The sequence below is a fragment of the Diuraphis noxia genome, unplaced genomic scaffold, assembly GCF_037042655.1.
Source record: "Diuraphis noxia isolate RWA-SAM2 unplaced genomic scaffold, SU_Dnox_SAM2 contig0003, whole genome shotgun sequence".
Taxonomy (NCBI): Eukaryota; Metazoa; Arthropoda; class Insecta; order Hemiptera; family Aphididae; genus Diuraphis; species Diuraphis noxia.
The window spans coordinates 18,604,617-18,626,959 of record NW_028301713.1 but is presented as its reverse complement, the minus strand read 5'-3'; the positions used below and the strand labels follow the sequence as shown (position 1 = coordinate 18,626,959).

Genomic DNA, 22,343 nt, shown 5'->3' with positions numbered 1-22,343 from the left:
AATTAATTTATAAAATAATAAATGAGAAAAACTTAAAAACATCATATATTTAAATATTTAATACTTTATGAATATATAGGAAAATGTTCAATAATGTCCATCAATAATATTTATGCATAATCTCTGAAATTTTCATCAAACTTGGTCAAATGATTTTTCAGTATAAACTATAATCATACATTCGTATACCTATATAATATAATATAAGCAAGTTCCTTTTCTTCTCTAACCAAAAAATAAAACTAACAATATTTGATTCTACTATACATCATCATAAACCCAATAGTCATTTGCCATCATATTTTAAATTACATGTCAAATAAAATATTAAATTAGTAATTGATAATAAATTAGATATCTATTGGCCGCTACCCACTGACAACACACCAATTTTTTAGATTACTCTCTTTGCCATACCATTATTTAATACAAGTATTTTATTTTTATTTTTATTAAATATAAAAATATTGAATGATAAAAATTAAATTATCGATTAAATAATAAGTTCACATACTAACAACAGGCATAAATAAACAGAAATGTATTTCTATACAATATCATAAATATAATGTATTAATACTTTTAGTCACTGTGTACAACAGCTAAATAGGTATCGCATTATGTATAATGAAGCGAATACTTCAAAAATAGACAACAAAATTACAGCTACATAACTCAAAATATACATAACAGTATTTATGTATTTTAGTTATACTAATTTTGTAATACTCAACTATGGTATAACAATGATAAAATAAAGCACTCGGGTACATAAAAAAAATATTATTTCATAACTTACAAATTATGTCCATTTTTAATTTACAAAATAAATCACCTATATCTATGTTAAGAACTAATGTAGTACTGTCATTGATATAAAACAAATGATCCCTTAAAATAATAAAATGTTTTCACTAATTTAAAACTTAATCATCTATTACATTTCACTTAATTTTCACTTAATTTTCCTTGCAACAGTCTTAATAACAATAGTATTAAGATTTCAACTACAAAAAAACAAATCAGTCATTGTTATTTAATTGTTTACTAGTAAGTAATTGAATAAGTGTACATAACATAATATTAAAAAAATTGAACAAAAAGTCCAAGAATAGATAATTTAAGAAGAATAAAGTTTAAACATTATTAAATAATTATAAAATTAAAAATAATTTATATTATTTATTCTTTGGTCCACATCAAAACGATGCCTTTGTCTAGGATCTCCAGGAACCATTGGTTTCCTGCGTGGATCATTAGGTACCGCCATCATTTGTGGACACATTATAGGTGGAGGCATATGCCTCATATCACTATCCATGGGCCGAGGTTGAATTGGATTAGGTGTTGGTAGAAGTGGAGTTCGAATAGCTGATGCACAGGTGTTAACATCTTGTTGTGGTTTTCTAGGATCTCGGGTAGAACTTTTTTGAGGAGCCACTGCTGGTCTAACAGTAACTGCGCTAACAGTAGTAGGGACATTTTGAACAAACATTGGATCCCTCGCTGCTGTTATACTACGTTTAAGTCTTGGATCATCAATTCCCATCTAAATAAAATATAAAAGTTTGATCAAATTGTTCAATTGAAATAATATTAATTTTATCTACCGTAGGTGGAATTTTAGAGTAATCTGGTACAGACACTTGGGTTGGTGACATATGATATTTCATTGGTGGATGACTATCAAGAGAAGCATCTATCTCGGTAGCTGCTGCAACAGGAAATTGAAATGGCAGTTGTCTTAGATCTACATCTGATTTTCCAAATTCCACAGCACAACCATCACTAGTAGTAGGACTAGCAGGAGATTCTTCAATAATACTTTTTCTACAATCACAAAATAATTGTATTAAATAAAGAAGGAAGATTATTTTTTGATTAAAATGACATGATGTGAACATACTTTTCTTGAATAGTTTCTTCAAAATTATAAGGCTGTTCCAATGCTGGTAAATGAAATGGAGAATGTTGATCTACTGTTGTTGATTTATCAACACATGCTTTTATGGTGTTGAGTAGTTTAGCCATATCATCACTTATAGTAATTTTATCAAGATTAACCTGTTTAAATATAAATTATAATATATTTAATACCAAAATAATTCATAAATTTAATATTGCCCTTTAAGAAACTATTGAAATTACACAAATATTAGAATTAAAACATTATAATAGGTATTATTTTTTAGAAAATTATTTTGTATGGATACATACTTGTTCAACTTTTGATGAGTTTGACTTAGATAAAGAATTTGTCGGTGACTGTTCTTTTTCTTCATTTTGAAAATTATTTAATGGATTATTTATGGGTGTAGAAACTGAATGCTCTGAAACATCACTAGAATAATGCTCCTCTTGACTATAATGATCTTCACTTAAATCTGTTTCATTATACTATAAACAATTGTCATCAAAACATTTAACTCAGTTTTAATAATAACAAGATATTAATAATTTTCTTAATTTATAATTTAAATCTATTAATTGTGTACTGTTTAATTTTAATTATCATTAGTCTAAAAAATTGAACACATCAACTATACTTAACAATTTTTGAACTTACATATTTTTGATGGACTTGAATTCGTTTTAATAGCTCTTTCTGTTTTTTTGGTAGCAATTGATCTTTGACATCATTTTGGAATTTTTCTTCATCAATAACAAGATCTAAAACCAATTAAAAAACAAATCATAAAACTATATAATTTTTGCTCCAATTTAATAATATAAAAACATGAGTACATGTTTAACTAACAAATAAATAGTAAATATTATGTTTAGTAAGGGATAATAAGTTATTTTATATTTTAACTTGCCATTAAATTCATCATCATCACTTAGATCATCTAATAAAGGATGATCGTTAGTCTGTATGGACAAGTCTTCTTTTCGTTGTCGGTTTTTTTCTATCCTTTTTTCTTCATGTCTCTCTTCTCTTTGTTTCTTCCTAATATCCTTTTCTTGTTTTTGTCTTTCTTTGCTATCTTTGTGTTTTTGATATTTTCTAGGTTTATATATTGAGCGATTATTTTGAAGACCATTTGGTACTTGTTCAGTTTCGTTGATATCACTAAAATAAAAAAATATATGATTATACTAAAAATTGAGCAAGTAAAAGCAATAACTTAAATGCAAACTTTGCAAGGATTTTATGTACCAATTGTATAATTTTAAATAGTTGTTCTGAAAAATTGTGTTGGATATACTTGATTTATATTATTGACATTGTTAGTGTAGTGTAGTAACAAACAGTGATCAATAAAACCAATTAATTATACCCTACTTATTATTGGCTGTACTAATTGGTTGGTACCTATATCACTTGCCAAAATGTTCAATTATAAGTAATACTTACAATATGTCATCAACCATAGGCTCTTCTTGTGAAGGCGATGGCATTGGTGTACTACTGTTATTGTTGTTGTTATTATTAGCCTCTAAAAGAAAAATATAATAGTTTTCATATCATACATATTAAAAAAATATATATATATTGTGTAATTATACCTTGATCTTCATCTGAGTTTTTCTCAGTGCTTTTTAATTCAGGAGGTACAGGTATTTGCATTTCCAATAATGATGGAATTTTACTTTTATCATTTTTGGATACAAAATTAGTTTCTGTGGAGGGTGGTGGTTTTGGTTCCTCTTCAAAATCGTTCTGAAAAATAAAATATCAATTATATTTATTAATTAATGGAGAATAAACTATAAACAATAGTCAATATTATGTCGCGGCGCATTATTTTTTTTCTCTTTCATTCTAAAAAAACAACATAGGAAACTTACGTTCAACAGAACCAAAACTGTATTGTTACAATAATGTTAGAATGAATTCACTTATTATCACTATTTATGACATAACCTGTGTCGCTATGTTATGAGCATATAAATTATTATAATTTAATAATAATTATAAATTGTTTAAAAATTAAATTATCATAATAAAGCTAATGTAATGACATTAGCTTAAAATTAGGTAATAGATGAATCAAATCCAATATTTAAAGTGGTAAGTTATAAGTTCAACTAAACATATATTTGGTGTTTTGTTTGTTGGTCAGCGACAAAACAAATGAGGAGCTGACATTTTCTTACATCAAATATAGTATATAATAAATTAAAAAATTTTTAAATAAAAATACCTTAAAATCTTGATTTTCATTTTCATACTCTGGTGGATCGTACCGTAATTTTCCAAAAGACTAAAACACATATTAATAAATATTATTTTTATTGTGTAATTCAGTAGGTTGAATAGTATATTTAAAACAATGTAATTGCTCGTAACATGTTACCTTCAATAATTTTTTTTTTTGATCTTCATCAAGCTTGGCATGACTAAACCGACAGTTTACACCTGAATAACACTTCATGCCAGTATGATAGTATTTGCAAGGAAACTCGCTATGCATAAATGTACATCGATCTTCTTTACTACAACAATCCATTAAATAAAACTTACACAATTCCATTTTACGACCATTTGGTTGTTGATGAGAATAGGTACAATTATTTTCCTTTAAAATAAAATATTAACAGTAAAATAAATAAATTCATGATTTTATTGTATAATTCTAATAAATTTTACTTTAAGACATTTCCCTTGAAGGAAATATTGACAAACTTTTTCTTCGTCTTCAGATCGTTTATTTTTCATTGCTGATCCAGCAATCATTCTTCGTTTCATAGGCATACCCCTATTTCGTCTATCCATATCGCTACCACCACCACGTCTACCTCTTCCTCTACGGCCGAAGTTATTTGAAGGGCGAAATTCTTCGTCATTTTCTGTTAAAAAAATTTTAATTTTATGATGTATGATAAACAACAATGTTACAATTATGTTGAGGCATAAACAATTTTAACAGTTATGCACAAAACTTTACTATCAAACAAATAATATTAATTCATTAAATGTGAAATTGTATTCTTAAGTTAACATTATTTGTTTGTAATAATTTGTTTAAATCATTTTGAAAAATCACATCAACTTGTATTGATTTTAATATGTTGCCATATAAAAATAATACACAATTAATATCAAGAAAATATATAAAACGTAAAAATTATAAAAATTAAATAAATCTGAAAATAACTTCAGGATTCTAATACAACTAAATTAAGATATATTAAGAAATATTAGATAAATAAAGATGATTTACCAAATTCTTGAGCAAATGACTCAAAGCTTGAAATGTCAGGACTGTTGGTTCCTCTTACATATGGCATTTCTTCATCATTACCAGACTCAACAGGTTCTATTGGTGGATCAATGTTTTTTCTTCTATTAAATAAGCCCTAACAGATTATACATAATATTAATAAATATAATAAATAATAAACCACACATTCTATTCAATTATCCAGACAATTGCTTACATTTTGATTATTTCTCATTATGGGTTGTTCTTTTTCATCACTTTGATCAAATCTACGTCTTTTACGTCTAGGTCTATCATCATCCATTTGATAACCAACATCTCGTTTCATTACAGTCCCTTTATTTCTAGGAAATCTATCCCTAGGTCTGCCGTTATTAAATCCAGCAAAATTTTTATGTAAAGGGGAGTGTATCATTTGTTTATGAGAAGATTGTTGAGGTCTTTGTTCCTAAAAACACATACAAAACAAATTAAAATATTATGTATGGTCAAATTTTATTTTTATTTTTATTTTAGAAGCAACTAGTATACAACTATTACTAAGAAAAAATTATAGTTTATCGTATAGCTTTGTTATTTACCATTTCCCATGGAGGCTCAAAATCTTTTTCTTTAGCACCTTCTCCGAGACAATTTTCTTTAGATAGTTTAGGCTCTGTATTTTGTTCAGTAGATTCAACCATCTCAGTATCATCTTCATCAAAAATCTCTCCATCCTCAAGGTCTTCATCAACCTCATTTTCGCAACTATTACCATTACTAAAACAATTAAAAATATTTTAGCTAAAATTATTATTTATAGTTATTTGTTAAATGAAATATCATATTTTATTTTCTATTTGACATGAATGTAATCTAACTCTTCAAAACAGTATCAGAAACATATTGAGCAAAAATAATTTTATGATAAGCAAATTTTTTGGTTTTAATTAATTAATGTAAATTAATAATTATTGTATTAATGTTAGCGACTAAAATTGTTATATTTTACAGTAATTACAAATTTTAAACAAGATTAAAAATCAATTATATTCTTTGAAATTATACTTCATTATTTTCTAAGAATTAAATGAAGATGATTAGTTTCCATCAAAATACCTACTAGGTAATTGAGTCAGTATTGGTAGAACCTAAATTGTTGATTACTTAAATATATTATTAAGGTGATTGCAATGAATACATTAGTAGACAAATGAGTTAAATTAATAACTTTTAGCATAGAGTAAATATTATTTATTCTCTATAAATATACTTTGGAAAATCAGCTGAGATGTTATTTTTAATGATAGTTTGGTTTTACTATTATTTGAAGCACTATTAAATTCAAGTTTCTACCTAGTATTTAATTGTTACAATTCTGTTAGTATTTGTTGTCATATAGTTATATGAGAATAAATAAAAAAAAATCCTAAAACAATGTATTTGAGATCATAAATAAAAATATTACGAATTGCATTGTTTTAATAATTTAATGTAATAATTAATAAAATTGCAATAACAATTGATGAGATTTAAAATTAATTTTGTCGAATACGTCGATTGCAAATTTATGTATGCGTGTATTGAAGAATGAAAATATTCGTATAAACTAAAAATTTAATATTTTTATTACACACCAAGATAATTAATATAATTTTTTAATTATAAAATATAAGCCCATAAAATTAACAATGAGATAATACGACCGATATTTGAATAAACTATAGAAAATTACGCGTAACAAAATAGAAAACTTATTTATATCGTTGCATTACAAGATTATGTTTTCATTGTTTTCTATATTACATTTACGCATATTTCAAATAATATGTACCACCAATACAAAATCTATAGATAACAATCCGAAATTTTTAATTACAAAAATCGGTAGGAATACAAAATTTAAAAAAATTTTATTGAGAATCGGTGAGCGTTAATGTAATGTATTCTTACTAATGCAAAACTTTTTCCATTTTAAGATTCTGCCAATCAATGATTCAGTAAAAAAATTTAAATTTTTTTAAAAATAAATCAGTATACTAAATAATCATAAGCAGGTACTGCATTTGGGCGATGTTTTTAACTTTTTAAGTTTAAACACTAGTGTTATGACAATATAATATACAATTCTATATGGCCAATGTATTAAATAATATAGATATATAAAATTATTGAAATTTAAATAGACATTGGTAAATCGGTGAGGATTACATTAAATTTTTCAATTGTATTGAAGAAAAACAAACGATATGTGTATTTGTATTATTAATATACCAAATAAAATACTCAAAATAATATAATTTTTAATAAACACCACCTACCAACGTGGAACACTTTTAGGAATCATTATGTTAATAAATAATAACCCTAATATTTTAGTTTTAAACTAATACGATAATAGCTAGATAAAACATAATTAATAATAATATATATATATATTTTTTTACGAACATGTAATTATATTAATATTTAATAAGCAGTGTTAGAAAAACCATAGACCACAGTTTTGGTCAATTTAAATACCTACTGCATAATACTGAAAATCACGATTTAATGAGCAACACAGTTCCGACAAAATGGCAACAACGCAATATACAGTGTGCAGTGTGCACTCAATAACTCATTAAATTGACTTCTGAAATTCTTGTATTTTAACGCATTATATAAAATAATATGCCTAATGCACTTTACACTTTGACCAAATATGATTATATATTATACGTAGACAGAATTTAGAAATTAAAAAGCGTATATGTAAGGAATTTCAAGAAATAGAACAGCTATAGTTATAGTTTCGTATCAACGAGAATGAAATCAGAATTTACCAAAAGTTGTGAAAACGAAATATAAAAAATAAGAGTCTAGATCATAAAATAAAATACATATTAGCGAGTAAAAATATAACACTACTGCATTGAAATACTATTTAAGATACAATTTTCGAGAGAAATTTAATGAGTATCAAGCATTCAAATAAAAATAATATAATATATAAGAGATAATATTATAATGTACTTTCAAAACGCAACAGATCACCCGATCAAATGTAGGACACGGAGAGTCATTGCATTACTGTACCTAAGTCACATTCATCGATTTCCTATTACTAAAAAACAAACGTAATAATATTATATGACATTATGGTATGGTGAAAATAGATGGTAAGCAAAAAAAAAAAAAAACAAAATCTATAAAACCTAAGTTCCGCCGAATGTAATATTAAATAATCTGGTACTTAATCGTGAATATCGAGTAGTTACCTATATTGTTTATACGACTTAAGTTATATTGATTCATTAATATTGTATTATTATTATGATGATTATATTACTATACTGATACCTTAGAACAATTTGTTGGTCTAATACCATGATGTGTCATGTGTGAATCTAATAATTAAATATGATGTGATTCAATTATTATATATTATTGTAATGGGATCTCGGATGCATTGCATTATTACGATGACGTATGACATTAAAACGTCTTTGTTGTGATTTAACAATAACGACGATTGCTGCGATTGGTGATGGTTTGTCGGCAACAAAATTAACGAAAAAAAAATATCTCGATATATTTTAGTATTGTGGTTACGAATAATCAATAGATATTTATATTATATTACGTATAATCACAATATTATTATGAGCGTATGCGAACATAACATAATGCATTGCTGTATTATGGTAAAAATGAAGTAAGATATGGGAAAGAAGAGTACGCGAAATGAATGTTATCACGCGATGATGATTCTTCTCGTGGACAAAGCTCGGCCAGCACAGTATGCAGCCATTGCGGCCGGACGGCATCGAAGCGTGATAGATCTTCTCGAGAACGGGGATCGACCGGATCGGGGACGAGGGGAGGGGGGCCCCCAGTCGGCGAGGCGGGCCGGAGACGACGAAAATTATTGTTATTATTTTTACGGTAGGGGCGCCGCGCCGGTGGCGTTGGTGCGGCAGCCGCAGCCGTCGTCTGTTGCTTTTCGAACGGCAAAGAAAGAGGGTACATCCACGTTATGTAATATATATGTATGCTCTACAGCGTGGTGGTGGCGCGCGACAGACAGAAAAATAATAATTATTATAAAAGTAATAATATTAGTAGTATTAACAACGAAATAGCATAGATATGATTAGAGTACTAATAGAATATTATTTAGAAAGGTATGAGAAGAACTCGCCCCAGTCGTGAAATTGAAACAAAGCGGAAGAAGAGAGGAGAAACCACGGGCCGAGACACCGAGTGAACGGTCTAGGTTTTTTATAATTCAATGTGAGTGGGTGGAGAGGGGCGCGGTTAGGCGTGTTGCACAACACATCATCGACGAACACGGATATGATATACATATTATCGTATACATGACACATACGCATATACCGCAAATACGTATCGAGAAATAAAAAAAAACAAGATGGCGGCGTCCAATCGATGCGCATACCGACGGACGCCGAAGCCAAAAACTACAGAAATGTATATCGGTTTTTGATTATTTACCTTCGGCCGTTTTTTAAAAAGCTTGGAATCGGTTTCCGTCGCGAAACCAATGACAGATCCTTGTCGAAAAAATAAAAAACTTACATGTTTTATACTTCGTCATAGGTATTATCCAAAACCCAAAAACACTTTAGGTAGGTAGGTACTTTTTGTTCCTGATACTGCAGAAAAGTAGCTATAGGTACTATATATAGTTATTAGTTACGATAACCGAGAATACGAAGCTCATTATAAATTATTAATTATTATAAATATAAATAATATATAATATATATGTAAAAAAAAAATCGTATCCCCTGATTAAAGGGCGCATCTTATTGACTTTTTTTCATTGTTTACTGCACCTTTCATCGAGTAAATTTGGCCCGTCAATATTGGTGACAAGGGCCATTTTATTGGAGGCTGTTTCGTCGCTTTCTTTGAGGACAGTTTACCAAATGTACGTCAATATTCCATTCGGTTCGACAAAAAAAAAATCTTTTCAAACGTAATTACGAAAATTTAACACTTTGTACACTTAAGTTAAATAATTTATATTTATATTTATGATTTTGGACTTATGGATACTTAGATGATTATTTATTGTAATGTTTTAATCGTTTCTACTACTTATTATTTAGTACTGTTTACTATTGCAGGCATCTTGAACATTCTACAATACAATCGATGCACAAACATTGGGCTGAGTTCCGACTTTTACGCGGCTTCACTTAAAATGTCGGTCGGCCTGTCCTTGGTAGCCGCGGAATGCTGCGTTCACCACCGCACGCGCACACAACGCCAGCGGACGACGACGGCGGCGGCGGCGTCGTTCCCGTCTAGACCAGCGGGGCAGGGCGGTACCACGATGAGAACGGCTCGACGGGTCACCCTCCACACCGCCCACCCATAACCAGTGGTGGGATACGACGTCGCGTCTCTGAGCCCGCACTGCGACGTTGCCAAGTTTGCGGGTCACGCGTCGGAACTGCTTTGCGTCGACCCGTCTGCTAGATAGCGCCATGCGCGGACTTTGGAAGGGAATTTATTTGTCTTCCGGACGCCATGAACCGCGACCGAAAACCGATTGGAAAGAAAGACAAATCAAATCAAGAACTACCAAGTTTACCTAATCCTGAGTGCAGAACGACTGCACTTTGAAAATCTCCGTCAACGCTACGGAAATGGTTAATCATTTTTCGATTATGCTTGGCAAAACAAATTATTATGGTGTTAGATTTATGACAGTTGCTGGGTTCGAAGACCGATAATCATAATATACTCAAAGCTCTGTACGTTGATCAAGAAATGATTACGCGAACGAGGGTGATCACCCCCGATCCTAGGACTTTCCCTGCCTGCGCTCTATTTCCGTGACGATAGCACGAACGCACGGTACAGTGATTATTGTGAAATTATTGTTCTTATTTCGCAAAATTATTTTAACTCGAAATTTCGATAAATCGTCATTCGACAAACCAAACAACGATAAGTCGATAGCTGATAAGATAAAATATTTGACCTTTACACCCCACCACGAGGCGACACGTGGTTACTACAATATAACAGGTGTGCTGGTATCTAACCGAAAGAGCGCAGAACGTATGGCAAACAACATAATATGTATTATGTACTTGTAAGTCACGTCACGGGTCAGCAGTCACGCCTCCCTACGCACAACACTAGCTCTCACTTGGGTAGGTACTCCTCACTCCTCGTGATGCTTTAAAATGACCTAGATTACAAAAGAACTTTTATCATCTATGTCTCGAGTTCTCGACTGACGTCTTTATTATAATAGAGTCGGTCTTTTCAAGTCCCGTCAATACTTATACTACTATCGTATGACGTAAATTCAGGCCCGTCGCCCAGAGACAAACAAGTCATGCGTTGAAATGTAGGACGTCATACAATTTTAAAGAAATTGAAGGCGACGAAATCAAATGCATAGAAAATATCTTTAAAGAAGGGCGTCATTAAAACGTTCACTTTAGGACGAAACTTATATCTAACGATGGACCGTATAATCCTATAATATAACAGTACTTGAGTATTTAGTAGGTACGATTAAGGTATTTAAAAAAATTAGATAAGTATAAAGCAATGAGCACCTGATTACAATTATACAAGTAGTCATGAAGACGTGAAACATTGAATCGAGCAGTAGAGCTCACTGCGTCAATCATAATAATAGTCCATCCCCCATTTCCCATATTGCCAATTATATTGCTTTCACTATATAGGTACCTACAACCTATTCATAAAGGAAAATATTTTTTAAGGTTATTCGGCATTTTATTGTTTTATATTTTAATTACTATTTGACTTTAAAAATAAATTTAAAAAAACAATCATACATTTAAACAATGTTAAGTTAAATCGATGGTATTTGACATACCCTCAAAAATATAATTCTTAATAATTTTGGCAATGGTTGATTTTAATTTTAAGATTATTCTAAACATAAAAAAAAAATTGTTCGTGAATGCGTTTTGTCAATGTTGCACGCGGCTTGGAGAGTAAGCAAACAAACCTGAGCTGACATCCTGTATAATATAAGAGGATGATACCATGTGTTGGCGCAAATTGGGGGGAGGCTTATGGGGTATTAAACACCCCAATTTTAAAATTAATACCCTCAAATAATGTTCTTGTTTATGCATCAAAACCTTTTCCCTACAAGAAAAAAACTAAAATGAGAAAACACATAAGTATAGCACATAAGTAGGTAACCCTTAGTTTTTTTTTTTTTTATTTTATTGAAATTGCGCCTATAGACGCCATCCTTGCAATATTGAAAAAAGCGGGTAAGTCGTGTATGTCGCTCTGCTGTACAGTAGGTTACAAGTGGGTTACTGTAATGGATGGAATTAAATTTGAATCCAATGATATTATATCATTGTATATAAAAAACGATTCTGAGCGAAGACGGTTTATCTGTCTAGGATATATTATAGATTATTAAAAATTTTCAAATCTTAAATTTAAAAAGAAAAATTTTTATGAATTTCTAGTTTGAAATAATTTGCGAATTTTCGTGATTTTTACATATGTTGTCAAAACTCAAACTTTGAATGCTTAAAAAAAAAATTGTGACTATGTATTTATTTTATTTTTCAACTTCTATTGTAAAAATATGTTAGGAGCCTTGTATTAAATTTTCAAATCTTAGAATTAAAAAGAAAAACTTTTATGAATTTCTATCTAAGATAATTTGAACATTGCCGTAATTTTTACGTATTTAGTCAAAATTTGAACTTTAAATGCTTATAAAAAAAAATCGTGCCTACGAATTTTTAATATTTTTTAACTTCTATTGTTACAATGTGTTAGAAGCCTTGTATTAAATTTCCAAGCTTTTCACTAACAAATAAATTTTTATTGATATTTATAGAAAAAAAAACTAAAAAAGTTGAAAAATTAAAATGTCAGTAAACAGCTCAAAACAAATAAATATTTTGAAAATTTTATGAAATATATAAAACGCCTATATAAACATTCAGTCAAAATTTCAAGTATCTGCGGTAATTTGTTTTAGAGTTACACCAAAATAAGGAAATCGCTAAAAGTGAAAATCCAATGTTGTAAAAATTTAAATTTCAAATGCTCATAAAAATTTAATTTGAATCTGGTGGAATTTTTATCTGTGATAAAGATTGAAAAACTTGTAAGGAATTTTGTATTAAATTTTTAAATCTTAGATTTAAAAAGAAAATTTTTTATGAATTTCTAGCTTAAAATAATTTGTGAATTTTCGTGATTTTTACGTATTTTGTCAAAATTCAAACTTTGAATGCTTATAAAAAAAAATTGTGACTATGAATTTCTTTTATTTTTCAACTGCTATTGTAACAATATGTTAAGAGCCTTGTATTAAATTTTCAAGCTTTTCTGCCTAACAAATAAATTTTTATCGATATTAATTAAAAAAAAAACTAATAATGATCGAAAGTTTGAAATGCCTATGAATAGTTCAACTTAAGTCGAAATTTTTTGAAAATTGGTGGATAGAATATACTTATATAAACATTAGGTGAAAATTTCATGTATCTATGGTCATTTGTTTTAAAGTTACATCAAAAACCAAAATCGATTTTGTCGAAAAATGAGTGTGCGTAAAATTTCCCGTTTTTCCCTTAATTTTTAGTTTGTTTTTCTCAATTATTTAGAAAAGTATTAAGAATTTTTTACTTTTGACCCCCCAAAGTACCAACTAGATTCACTTTCTGATAGAACGAGGTACTGAAGTCAATAATCGAAGCATTTTTACTGCCCCAAAACGTGATGACAGACACAAAAAAAAAAAAAAAAAACACACACATCATGGTAAAATCAATACATTCATCGCTCCGCTCAGAATCTAAAACTTTTGTCAAAAAAATAATTAGCACGTTACTTCAAAATGTTTTGAAAAGATAATATTTTAACAAAAAAAAAAAATAATAATAATATCAATACATGCATGATAATAACTTCATGTACATAGAGGTATTATAGCTCTGATGGTAAATAAATACGAAATTTTATTTAATTATATAAATGTGTATACTTAGATATAACTATTTAATGAAATATAATATTATCACTTAATATTTCAAAAATTGAAATAAATTAATACAATACAAAATTATTTTGGTTATTGCACATGATATGAGAGGTGTAGAGGGGAAGCTCCTTATGTAAGTACAACATGTCAGTATGATGAGAATATTTCACCTCTAAAATTTTACTGTATTTTTGCTTATTTAGGTATTCATCGTAGGTAAATATTTATTCCGCACAGGGTATCGTTCTGCTTCAGTGGCGTAATTAGGAATTAGCCGATTACCGACTTTATTGATAACGGTTTTAAGCCCTGCTTATTACAATTTATATTTAGACATTTCAAATTTATAAAAAACTACAAAACAAATTATTTATTTTTTATTTTTTAATCAATCTAAGGTTGTCACACATTATAAATCGTATTACCTATTATTATTGATTATTATTTATTGCAATTCAGAAATTATAAATATTTAAAAAGTTATAAAACAAATTATTAATTTTAGATTCTGAACGAAGTGATGAATGTATTGATTTTACAATGATGTGTGTTTTTTTTTTGTGTCTGTGTACAGCACAACTAGTCGAAATAATGCTTCGATTTCAAACTTTGGGGGTGGTTTCCGATGTAAAATTGAAGATCCTTGGTGCATTATACAGGTCAAAAGTAAACATTTTCCAACAGTTTTCAAAAAAATCGAGAAAAACAAAAAAAAAATGACAGAAAAACTGGAATTTTTACACAAAACCAGTTTTCGACCAAATTGATTTTTTTATATCGTTGTAATTCAAAAACTAATCACTGTAAATACTTGAAATTTTAACCAAATGTTTATGTTAGTGTTATATATATACAGTTTGATTTTCAAAAAGTGTTGACTTTTTTTGAGTTATTAATAGACCACTGAAATATTTTATTTTTTTGAGAATTTTTTTTTTTGAAGTGTCGGTAAATTTGAAAATGTAATACAAAGTTCCTCAGAAGTTATTCTTATAGTGATTAAAAAATTATAAGAATACATAGGCACATTTTTTTTTTATTAGCATTTGAAGTTCAAATATTGGTAAAAATTCGTCAAAATCATGAATATTTGCAAATTAGTTTTAAGTTGAAAAATCATAAAATTTTTTGCGTTTATAACTAAGGATTAAATATACAAAACTAAATTTTCCTTCAAGTAGCTATAGAGAAAACTCGAAGCATCATTTTAGGAAAAATTTTAAGTGCGTTTGAATTTTAAATTTTTACGAAATAGCGTAACAATAACGATTTATCCTCAAACGATTTTAAACATTTGTTATTATTCAAAATGTATAAGTCATAGATACTTGAAAATTTTACCAATTATTAAGATTGACATTTTCTTTATATGATTTAATTTTCAAAATATTTTGACTTTTTTTAGATATTTATAGACGACTGAAATTTTCAATTTGTCTGAAAATTTTTTTTTTGAAGTGTCGATAAAATTTTTATGGCCCTATCAATTTTTTGAAAAAAATGTCCACCGGAAATTCAAATTAAATTTTTATAAGCATTTGAATTTCAAATATTGACAAAAATTTGTCAAAACCATGAATATTTTCAAATTATTTTGTAGTTCAAAATTCATAATATTGTTTGTATTTATATCTAAGGTTATAAAATTTAACACCAAGTTTTCCATAAGTTTTGCTTCAAATAGCTATAGAGAAAATTTGAAGCGTCAATGCGTCATTATAGGAACAATGTTATGAGCGTTTGAGTTTTAAATTTTTATGAAATCGCGTAATGATAACGATTTATCCTCAAACCAGGTATTCGTATATCTATGATAATATAAGGTATTATGAATTATGATAACTACAATAATTGATTAACCATGCCTTATGCAAAATGCGTCTTAATTGAAAAAAAAAAATATTTGTTTCAAAATAGAATATATGTCAATATTTAAATATAATATATATCCTAGACTGACAAATCATCTCCGTTCAGAATCGTTTTTCGTATACAATGATACCAATCATTGCATTCAAATTTAATCCCATCCATTACAGTAACCTACGGTACAGCAGAGCGACATCCACGACTTACCCGATTTTTTAAATTTTTAAATCAATCTAAGGTTAATCTAATGTCGTCACATATTATAAAATGTATTGTTATAATTTATTACAATTCAGAAATTATAAATATTGAAAAAATGGTACTTGTTTGTTATCGCCCCGCCAGTACACCGTATAAAATTTATCGCCCCGCCACTCTTGTTTGTTATCGCCCCTCCATAAATAAAAAAAAATATTTCAATGTATAATATTATGTTATTTTATTTTAATAGTGTTAAATATATAAATGTATAGTATAAAATTTAAATTCAAAAATGTATAAAATATAAAATATGTAGAAAAATGTAGAAAATATATTATGAATATATAGTTATAATGGAGGCCAGAATTCGGAAATATCTTTGAGGATAGTTTCAAATGCGTATTGTTTTCCGAGACGTGTTCTCCACATAAACTCTGCCAAATATGATTCTAGAAAATTTCTGTTAGTCCCACGACGATTTTTATTGCCCCATTTAGCAGAACCCCACAACCTCTCAATATGTTGGGTGTGAGCCCCTGTGTCCGGATCGACAAAATTATACGTGTGGTTTACAGTATTATGTTTGAATCCCACTTGTTGCAAATTATTGTAACGAACTAATCGAAAATTATCATAAAAATGATAAAATTTAGTTTTCTCATTTTCTAAAATATATCACAAACGATTAGCAATAGCGATAAATTGTATGCGATGTACTGGAGGGGCGATAACAAACAAGAGTGGCGGGGCAATAAATTTTATTCGGTGTATTGGCGGGGCGATAACAAACAAGTACCGAAAAAATTACAAAATAAATTAGAAACCTATTAATTATTTATATTTAAATTAGTATTGTGCATTTAATAAATAAGTACATTTTGTTGAAAGTCAGAAAGTTGTATTTGTCAGGGGGGGCGCCCCTCCTGAAGTATACCTGGATTCAACACTGCCTACATCGTTCAATTTTTTTTCAGGCAGATACTTTCTGAAAATCGTCAAAACCAATAAAACTTACGCTACAGGATAAAAAAAAAAAAAAAACATAATCGGAAACGGTGCGGTACGTGCCACATGAAATCATGATCAGGTTTAGGTTAAGAATCGTGACGGGAAGTTAAAGAAAGATTGCCAGTAGTTTGGTGAGGTGAGGTGATTTTCGGTGGGTCAGCGTAATCCCGCAAACGGATTAGGCGCGAAAGCTCTGGAATGAAACTATGGAAGTAATTGTAAAAATAATTAATAAATAATATGGAACATAACAGAACAGCTAAGCCGCAATGGTGAGGTACAAGTCGAAAGATTTTTCGTGTCGAGAACGAAAATTTGAAATATAAAGAGCAGTCAGCCATAGGTAAAAGAATACAGTAAACTGCAGTGTTACTTCACATTATTTTACCTCACCAACCAGTGACCGTATAAGACGGTGATGGTGGTTGGAGCGGTCATATAATTCGTCGAATTGTTTCTTTAATATAATAATGGATTTATTCAAATTATTCTGATTTTAGGAATATTTACTAAATTATTTTCTAATTCTTATAGATTTTTATATCAAAATACGAGAACTCCTTAGAGACAAGGGATGATAGAGTAGTATAACACTTGGTTTGAATCGTAATAATAACTAAGTTTTAAATTTTGTGAGACTTCTCAATAATATTATATGTGTTAAAAATTTTGAGTCCTAAAAAATAGACATATTTTGTAAACAAAATAGTCAAAATACAACCGACACGACACTCTGTAGACTTCTAATGTGCTGGTTGACTTTTGATACCAATCAGTATACTTTCGAATAATGTCGATTTATTAGTAATAATAGTCGCAGAAATAAAAAATACGAACTTGTTAAAAATTCCTACAATTTCTGTTCTGATTGGTCGAAACAGTATTATATTACATTATTACAACACAACACTTAATATATATATATAGGTATATACTCCGATACTCGTATACCCAAATCATTTTTTTAAATTTATTTCCGGTTAGTTGTCACTGTGACATACTTATTAGTTATTACCATTATAGGAGTCTTGTTGCCAGTTTGCCACACATTTTTAAAAGGACAAATAGTTTTGTTAATTTTTACATGTGTCTTATTATTGTTATTTGTTTTATAATCTACACAGGAATTTGACAATCCTAGTCAAATATTATAATAGAAATATGAATGATCAAAATTGAAGAGCGTTAGATTTTCAGTTGGGAAATTAGGCAGTATATTAGATTTAAGTTATCAATGTTACGAAATATTGTATAATAGCATTGATTATAAATAGTATTTATAATCAATGATAATAGTCTTTATAATTAGAATATAATATGTTATAGGTACAAGGTGTCAAGGTACATAATTATTGGCTATTGCAATAAATCTAATGTCATAATTTATGTTTTACTATTTTATATTTTTCCCACCCATTCCTTTCAAAAAAGTATGTTATACTTAACAGAACATAAAACACAAATTTAATAATAATTTAAAAAGATATCAGCCATATTATACATAACTTAAAATCTATTGTTTATATATCAGTGTACTTGTTTTCTCTTTCTAACTTATGCACAATATAACAAATTTGTGTTTCAGTATTTTAATTATTGTGTGAATTATGAGTATGTAAGATACTAAAATTTTAAATTAAAAATTTTCATATCTTGTTTACAATTGCAATATCGTAAAAAGCCAATGTAAGAATAATGTAAGATAATGTTCTACTGCATACAAATTTTTTATATTGAACGGACACAAAAATGTAAACTGACAACTACAAATACTGCAAAACTACATTATATTTATTATTTTAAGTTCTATTGTTTTCTTCTTACTTGCTGCATCCCTTTCAGCCCTCCTCCTGGCTATGCCACTGTATTAAGCTATGTTTTGACATTTTGGTTCACAATATCTATAAGTAAATACAAGGATATATTAATAAAATCATATTATTTATTCATGAATTGCATAATTTTGATGATACACTATATATTGATGCCAGCATGTCAACATTGTTTCAATATTGGATCTACAATAAGCAATCTTTATCAGCTACACAATGAATTCCGCAAGAAAAATAATTTTTTTGAAGATTTGTTTGGATAATATTAATGCAAAAGTTGCATATTATTCTAAAAATAAAATCAAAAAATAGTTAATTATGTATGACAATATAAATAAATTAATTAATGGTAAATATTAAAATTAAAATAATATTTAAATGGTTTGAGTCATTGGAAAAATGTTAACTTGAAGTTTAAAAATCTAAATCAGGAGCAGGTTTTTTAATCAATCATCCTCCAACCCTAACTTAAATAAATTACCACTCTTTTATTTTAGCATCTATTGCTTGATTGTCGTTACCAGGATTCAAATCGGGAAAACAGACAAACATTTACACCAATACACAATCTCCAGCTTTTGAACTATACATAAATAAAAGTATAATATTATATAGAAGAGCTGTTAATATTATCACCTGCCTGTTAAAACTATTAATAATCATTACTATTTACTACAGTAACAGATTTTTAGTTTATTGTTATTTTAAATAAAAATTTGTAATGTAAATATAACCCACAATAAACTTTCTTAAAAACAGGCGATGTTTTGAATTTTTCTGTAAAGTAGTATAAGAACAATCAATATTGATAATACTTATTACAATTTTATAACTTTAAATTTTTATGGTGTTTTAATTTTTGTGATAGTACTAACCAATAATTTTTAATAATTAAATGAAAAAACAATACAAATTTAATGTTCTCAAACTGATAACTTAAATTGTATTTATGTTATCTAAATAATATAAAAGCTGGGGGTGTAGTGGCCAGGCAGATTGAGGCGTCGGTTTGAATCCTGGTCATGGGCGGCATCGCTTTCTGGGCAGTTCATGCTGTCTGGAAAGAGAGATCGCCGCCCCCAACCGGGCATGGCAGAAACGTACGGGTGCCCATTCAAAATTCTGCCAAAACATCCACGAGTACCAAAACCAATAGTTACCTCCCCCACAGTTACACATGGTAATAGCTCTTGTTGTCGTAGCGTCAACCCCCAATTTTTTTTATTATGAAAGACAATTTACAATCTGTACACAATAATTACAATAAGCAAATTTGATGTATTTACATAGAATAAAATAGCATGAATAACGTGTTGAGGAAGAAACTCATTGGTAACACCTCCTTTTCTAGTTTAATAGATCTCTACACCATATACGCTTTAGTCTGCGTGGTGGGATTTTTGGGAGGATGATGGTGTACATGTCATATGATATTAGGTTATTGTTATGCATGTTAAAATTTTTATGGAAACATATCTTCATTGTTTTGGCTAGTTCAGTAGTAGTTGTTATTTTTAAGTCATCGTGTAATGAAAAGTTAGAAAAATACCAGGGGGCTTTGGTTAATAACTATAGAGCAATTTAAAAACCTGGATTGGCCTTATGTTTAAGGGCTTTGCCGGGTTCTTACCAGTGTTTGTTCATTATCAGTTTATCATCCTCTCTTTGACTATGTTTAATATCTGTTCAGGAAGTATTTGAATAAATTTGTTATTCTTTGTAATATGAGCTGGATCATCTCCCTTTGATTCTGATATACTACTAGTACTTATGTTGACTTCAATACCTGAGAATAGATTCAACATTAGTGGCAACGACAACACACACATCTGAAATCAGTATCATAACATCTTCAATAAATGGTATTTTGTTAATGAACAAATCCACTTGAAGTATTTTTGGCTTCAGTAATCCTTCCATTTCTGGGTTACTTCTCTAATCCCTGTAAACGCAACAAATATATTTCAGTTCTAATTTTATTCATACTTACCTAGTTTAAATTTAGTTGATTAAACAATACTTACAACATTGGAATTGATTTTTGATAGAAAAAGGGTTGAAATATATGTTGCATGCGAGCTGCCAGCAATCCAGATGTTAGTGGGTTTTTTGATAATGGTTGATAGATAATTTTCAACAGTGAACAAATTGTTTATTTCTAGTAATTTAAGCAGAATTTACTAAGTATACAATACATGTACATGTGCGGCGTGAAGGTGCTCAAGTGTTAATGGCTATGGCACATTCTGTCTCTGCTGTCCTCTAAGCTTCCTTATAAATCATGTCAATTCCGTTAAAATGTACCGGTTGCGTGTGCTGCAGATTTTCTTATGAATATTAATCTCTAATTGTCATTAAGCTCATTCGTGACCTAGTCAAAAAATAAAGTATATGATTACAATTTATGAGTCGTGTGATATATTCTATTGTTCGTTACGATTTCTGTAGTGAATTCGTAAAGTTCATTGCCAGAGACATATAAAAGAAAATTATGTTCTGTGTACAAAATAACGGACTAACCTGGTAAGCACTAGCATAATTGCATAGTATCAAGCATTGCCGATAAAGTTGTTTTCGTTTTGCACTTGTGCACTGTGTAGTTTGCCGCTTGCATTCAATTGCATTATCCTTCCACCGTTACATCTTAACCAACGACGAGAAACGAATAAGTATCAAGAAACTGAAGAAACTTCCTGTGTCCCAAACCGGCTAAATTATAATATAAGGGACACGGCTATTAAAGCATATTATTAAATTCTAACTTCTAAGGTCGGTTCAGTGTCCGTTAACGGTTAATCGACGATTAGTGAGATTTTTACTGACAAAATTCCACCAGTTAATTGACGGTTAATTATTTTAACTGGACATCGTAAGAACGTCTCTAAGTTATATCTTATAAGCGGTTGCCGCTGCCGGCTAGGTGATAAGGCACTATCAGTGCTATCCGTTACCAGTTTTTGAAGTCTGCGACTCGCATAGACATAATAAGATATGGACTGCTACTCCTCCACACCGACACCATGCCATAAGTTTATTGAAAGCTTAGATCATCATTGTATATGATCTAAGATTGAAAGAGATTGATATCAATTTTTTATTAATTGATAAATGTGTTCTTAACACCATGAAATTATAAAATATCTTCCATGATACCTAAGTTATGTCTTGTCTCTTTCTATCGATGTAGACCATAGACATATAAAGAGATGGACTGCGCTTTCCTCACCCCCCGTCCATTAAAGGCAAATCAACTATTCAGAGAGA

At 29.0% G+C, this 22,343-nt stretch overlaps 1 protein-coding gene across 6 annotated transcripts; it reads right to left on the bottom strand.

The window, feature by feature from the left end:
• Positions 1-526: 526 nt before the first annotated feature.
• su(sable) (suppressor of sable RNA-binding protein) lies at positions 527-22,148 on the bottom strand. 6 transcript variants are annotated; one of them, XM_089221803.1, is made up of 20 exons: positions 22,031-22,148; positions 21,600-21,722; positions 21,104-21,450; positions 20,710-21,021; positions 19,221-19,368; positions 19,072-19,148; positions 5,750-5,927; positions 5,386-5,616; positions 5,169-5,304; positions 4,595-4,794; positions 4,302-4,523; positions 4,149-4,208; positions 3,511-3,664; positions 3,359-3,440; positions 2,820-3,073; positions 2,567-2,670; positions 2,218-2,397; positions 1,907-2,064; positions 1,611-1,830; positions 527-1,549 (listed from the first exon to the last, which is right to left on the bottom strand). In XM_089221803.1, the coding sequence occupies exons 7-20, from the start codon at positions 5,849-5,851 to the stop codon at positions 1,163-1,165; spliced, it is 2,490 nt and encodes an 829-aa protein (XP_089077929.1). In that variant the 5' UTR covers positions 5,852-5,927; positions 19,072-19,148; positions 19,221-19,368; positions 20,710-21,021; positions 21,104-21,450; positions 21,600-21,722; positions 22,031-22,148; the 3' UTR covers positions 527-1,162. The 6 variants fall into 6 exon arrangements, with proteins under 6 accessions (XP_089077929.1, XP_015364304.2, XP_015364301.2 ...); XM_015508818.2 differs by lacking the exon at positions 19,221-19,368 and having other exon boundaries at positions 21,600-22,143; XM_015508815.2 differs by lacking the exons at positions 19,072-19,148; positions 19,221-19,368; positions 20,710-21,021; ... (1 more) ...; positions 21,600-21,722; positions 22,031-22,148 and adding an exon at positions 9,989-10,404.
• Between the last annotated feature and the right edge of the window lie 195 nt (positions 22,149-22,343).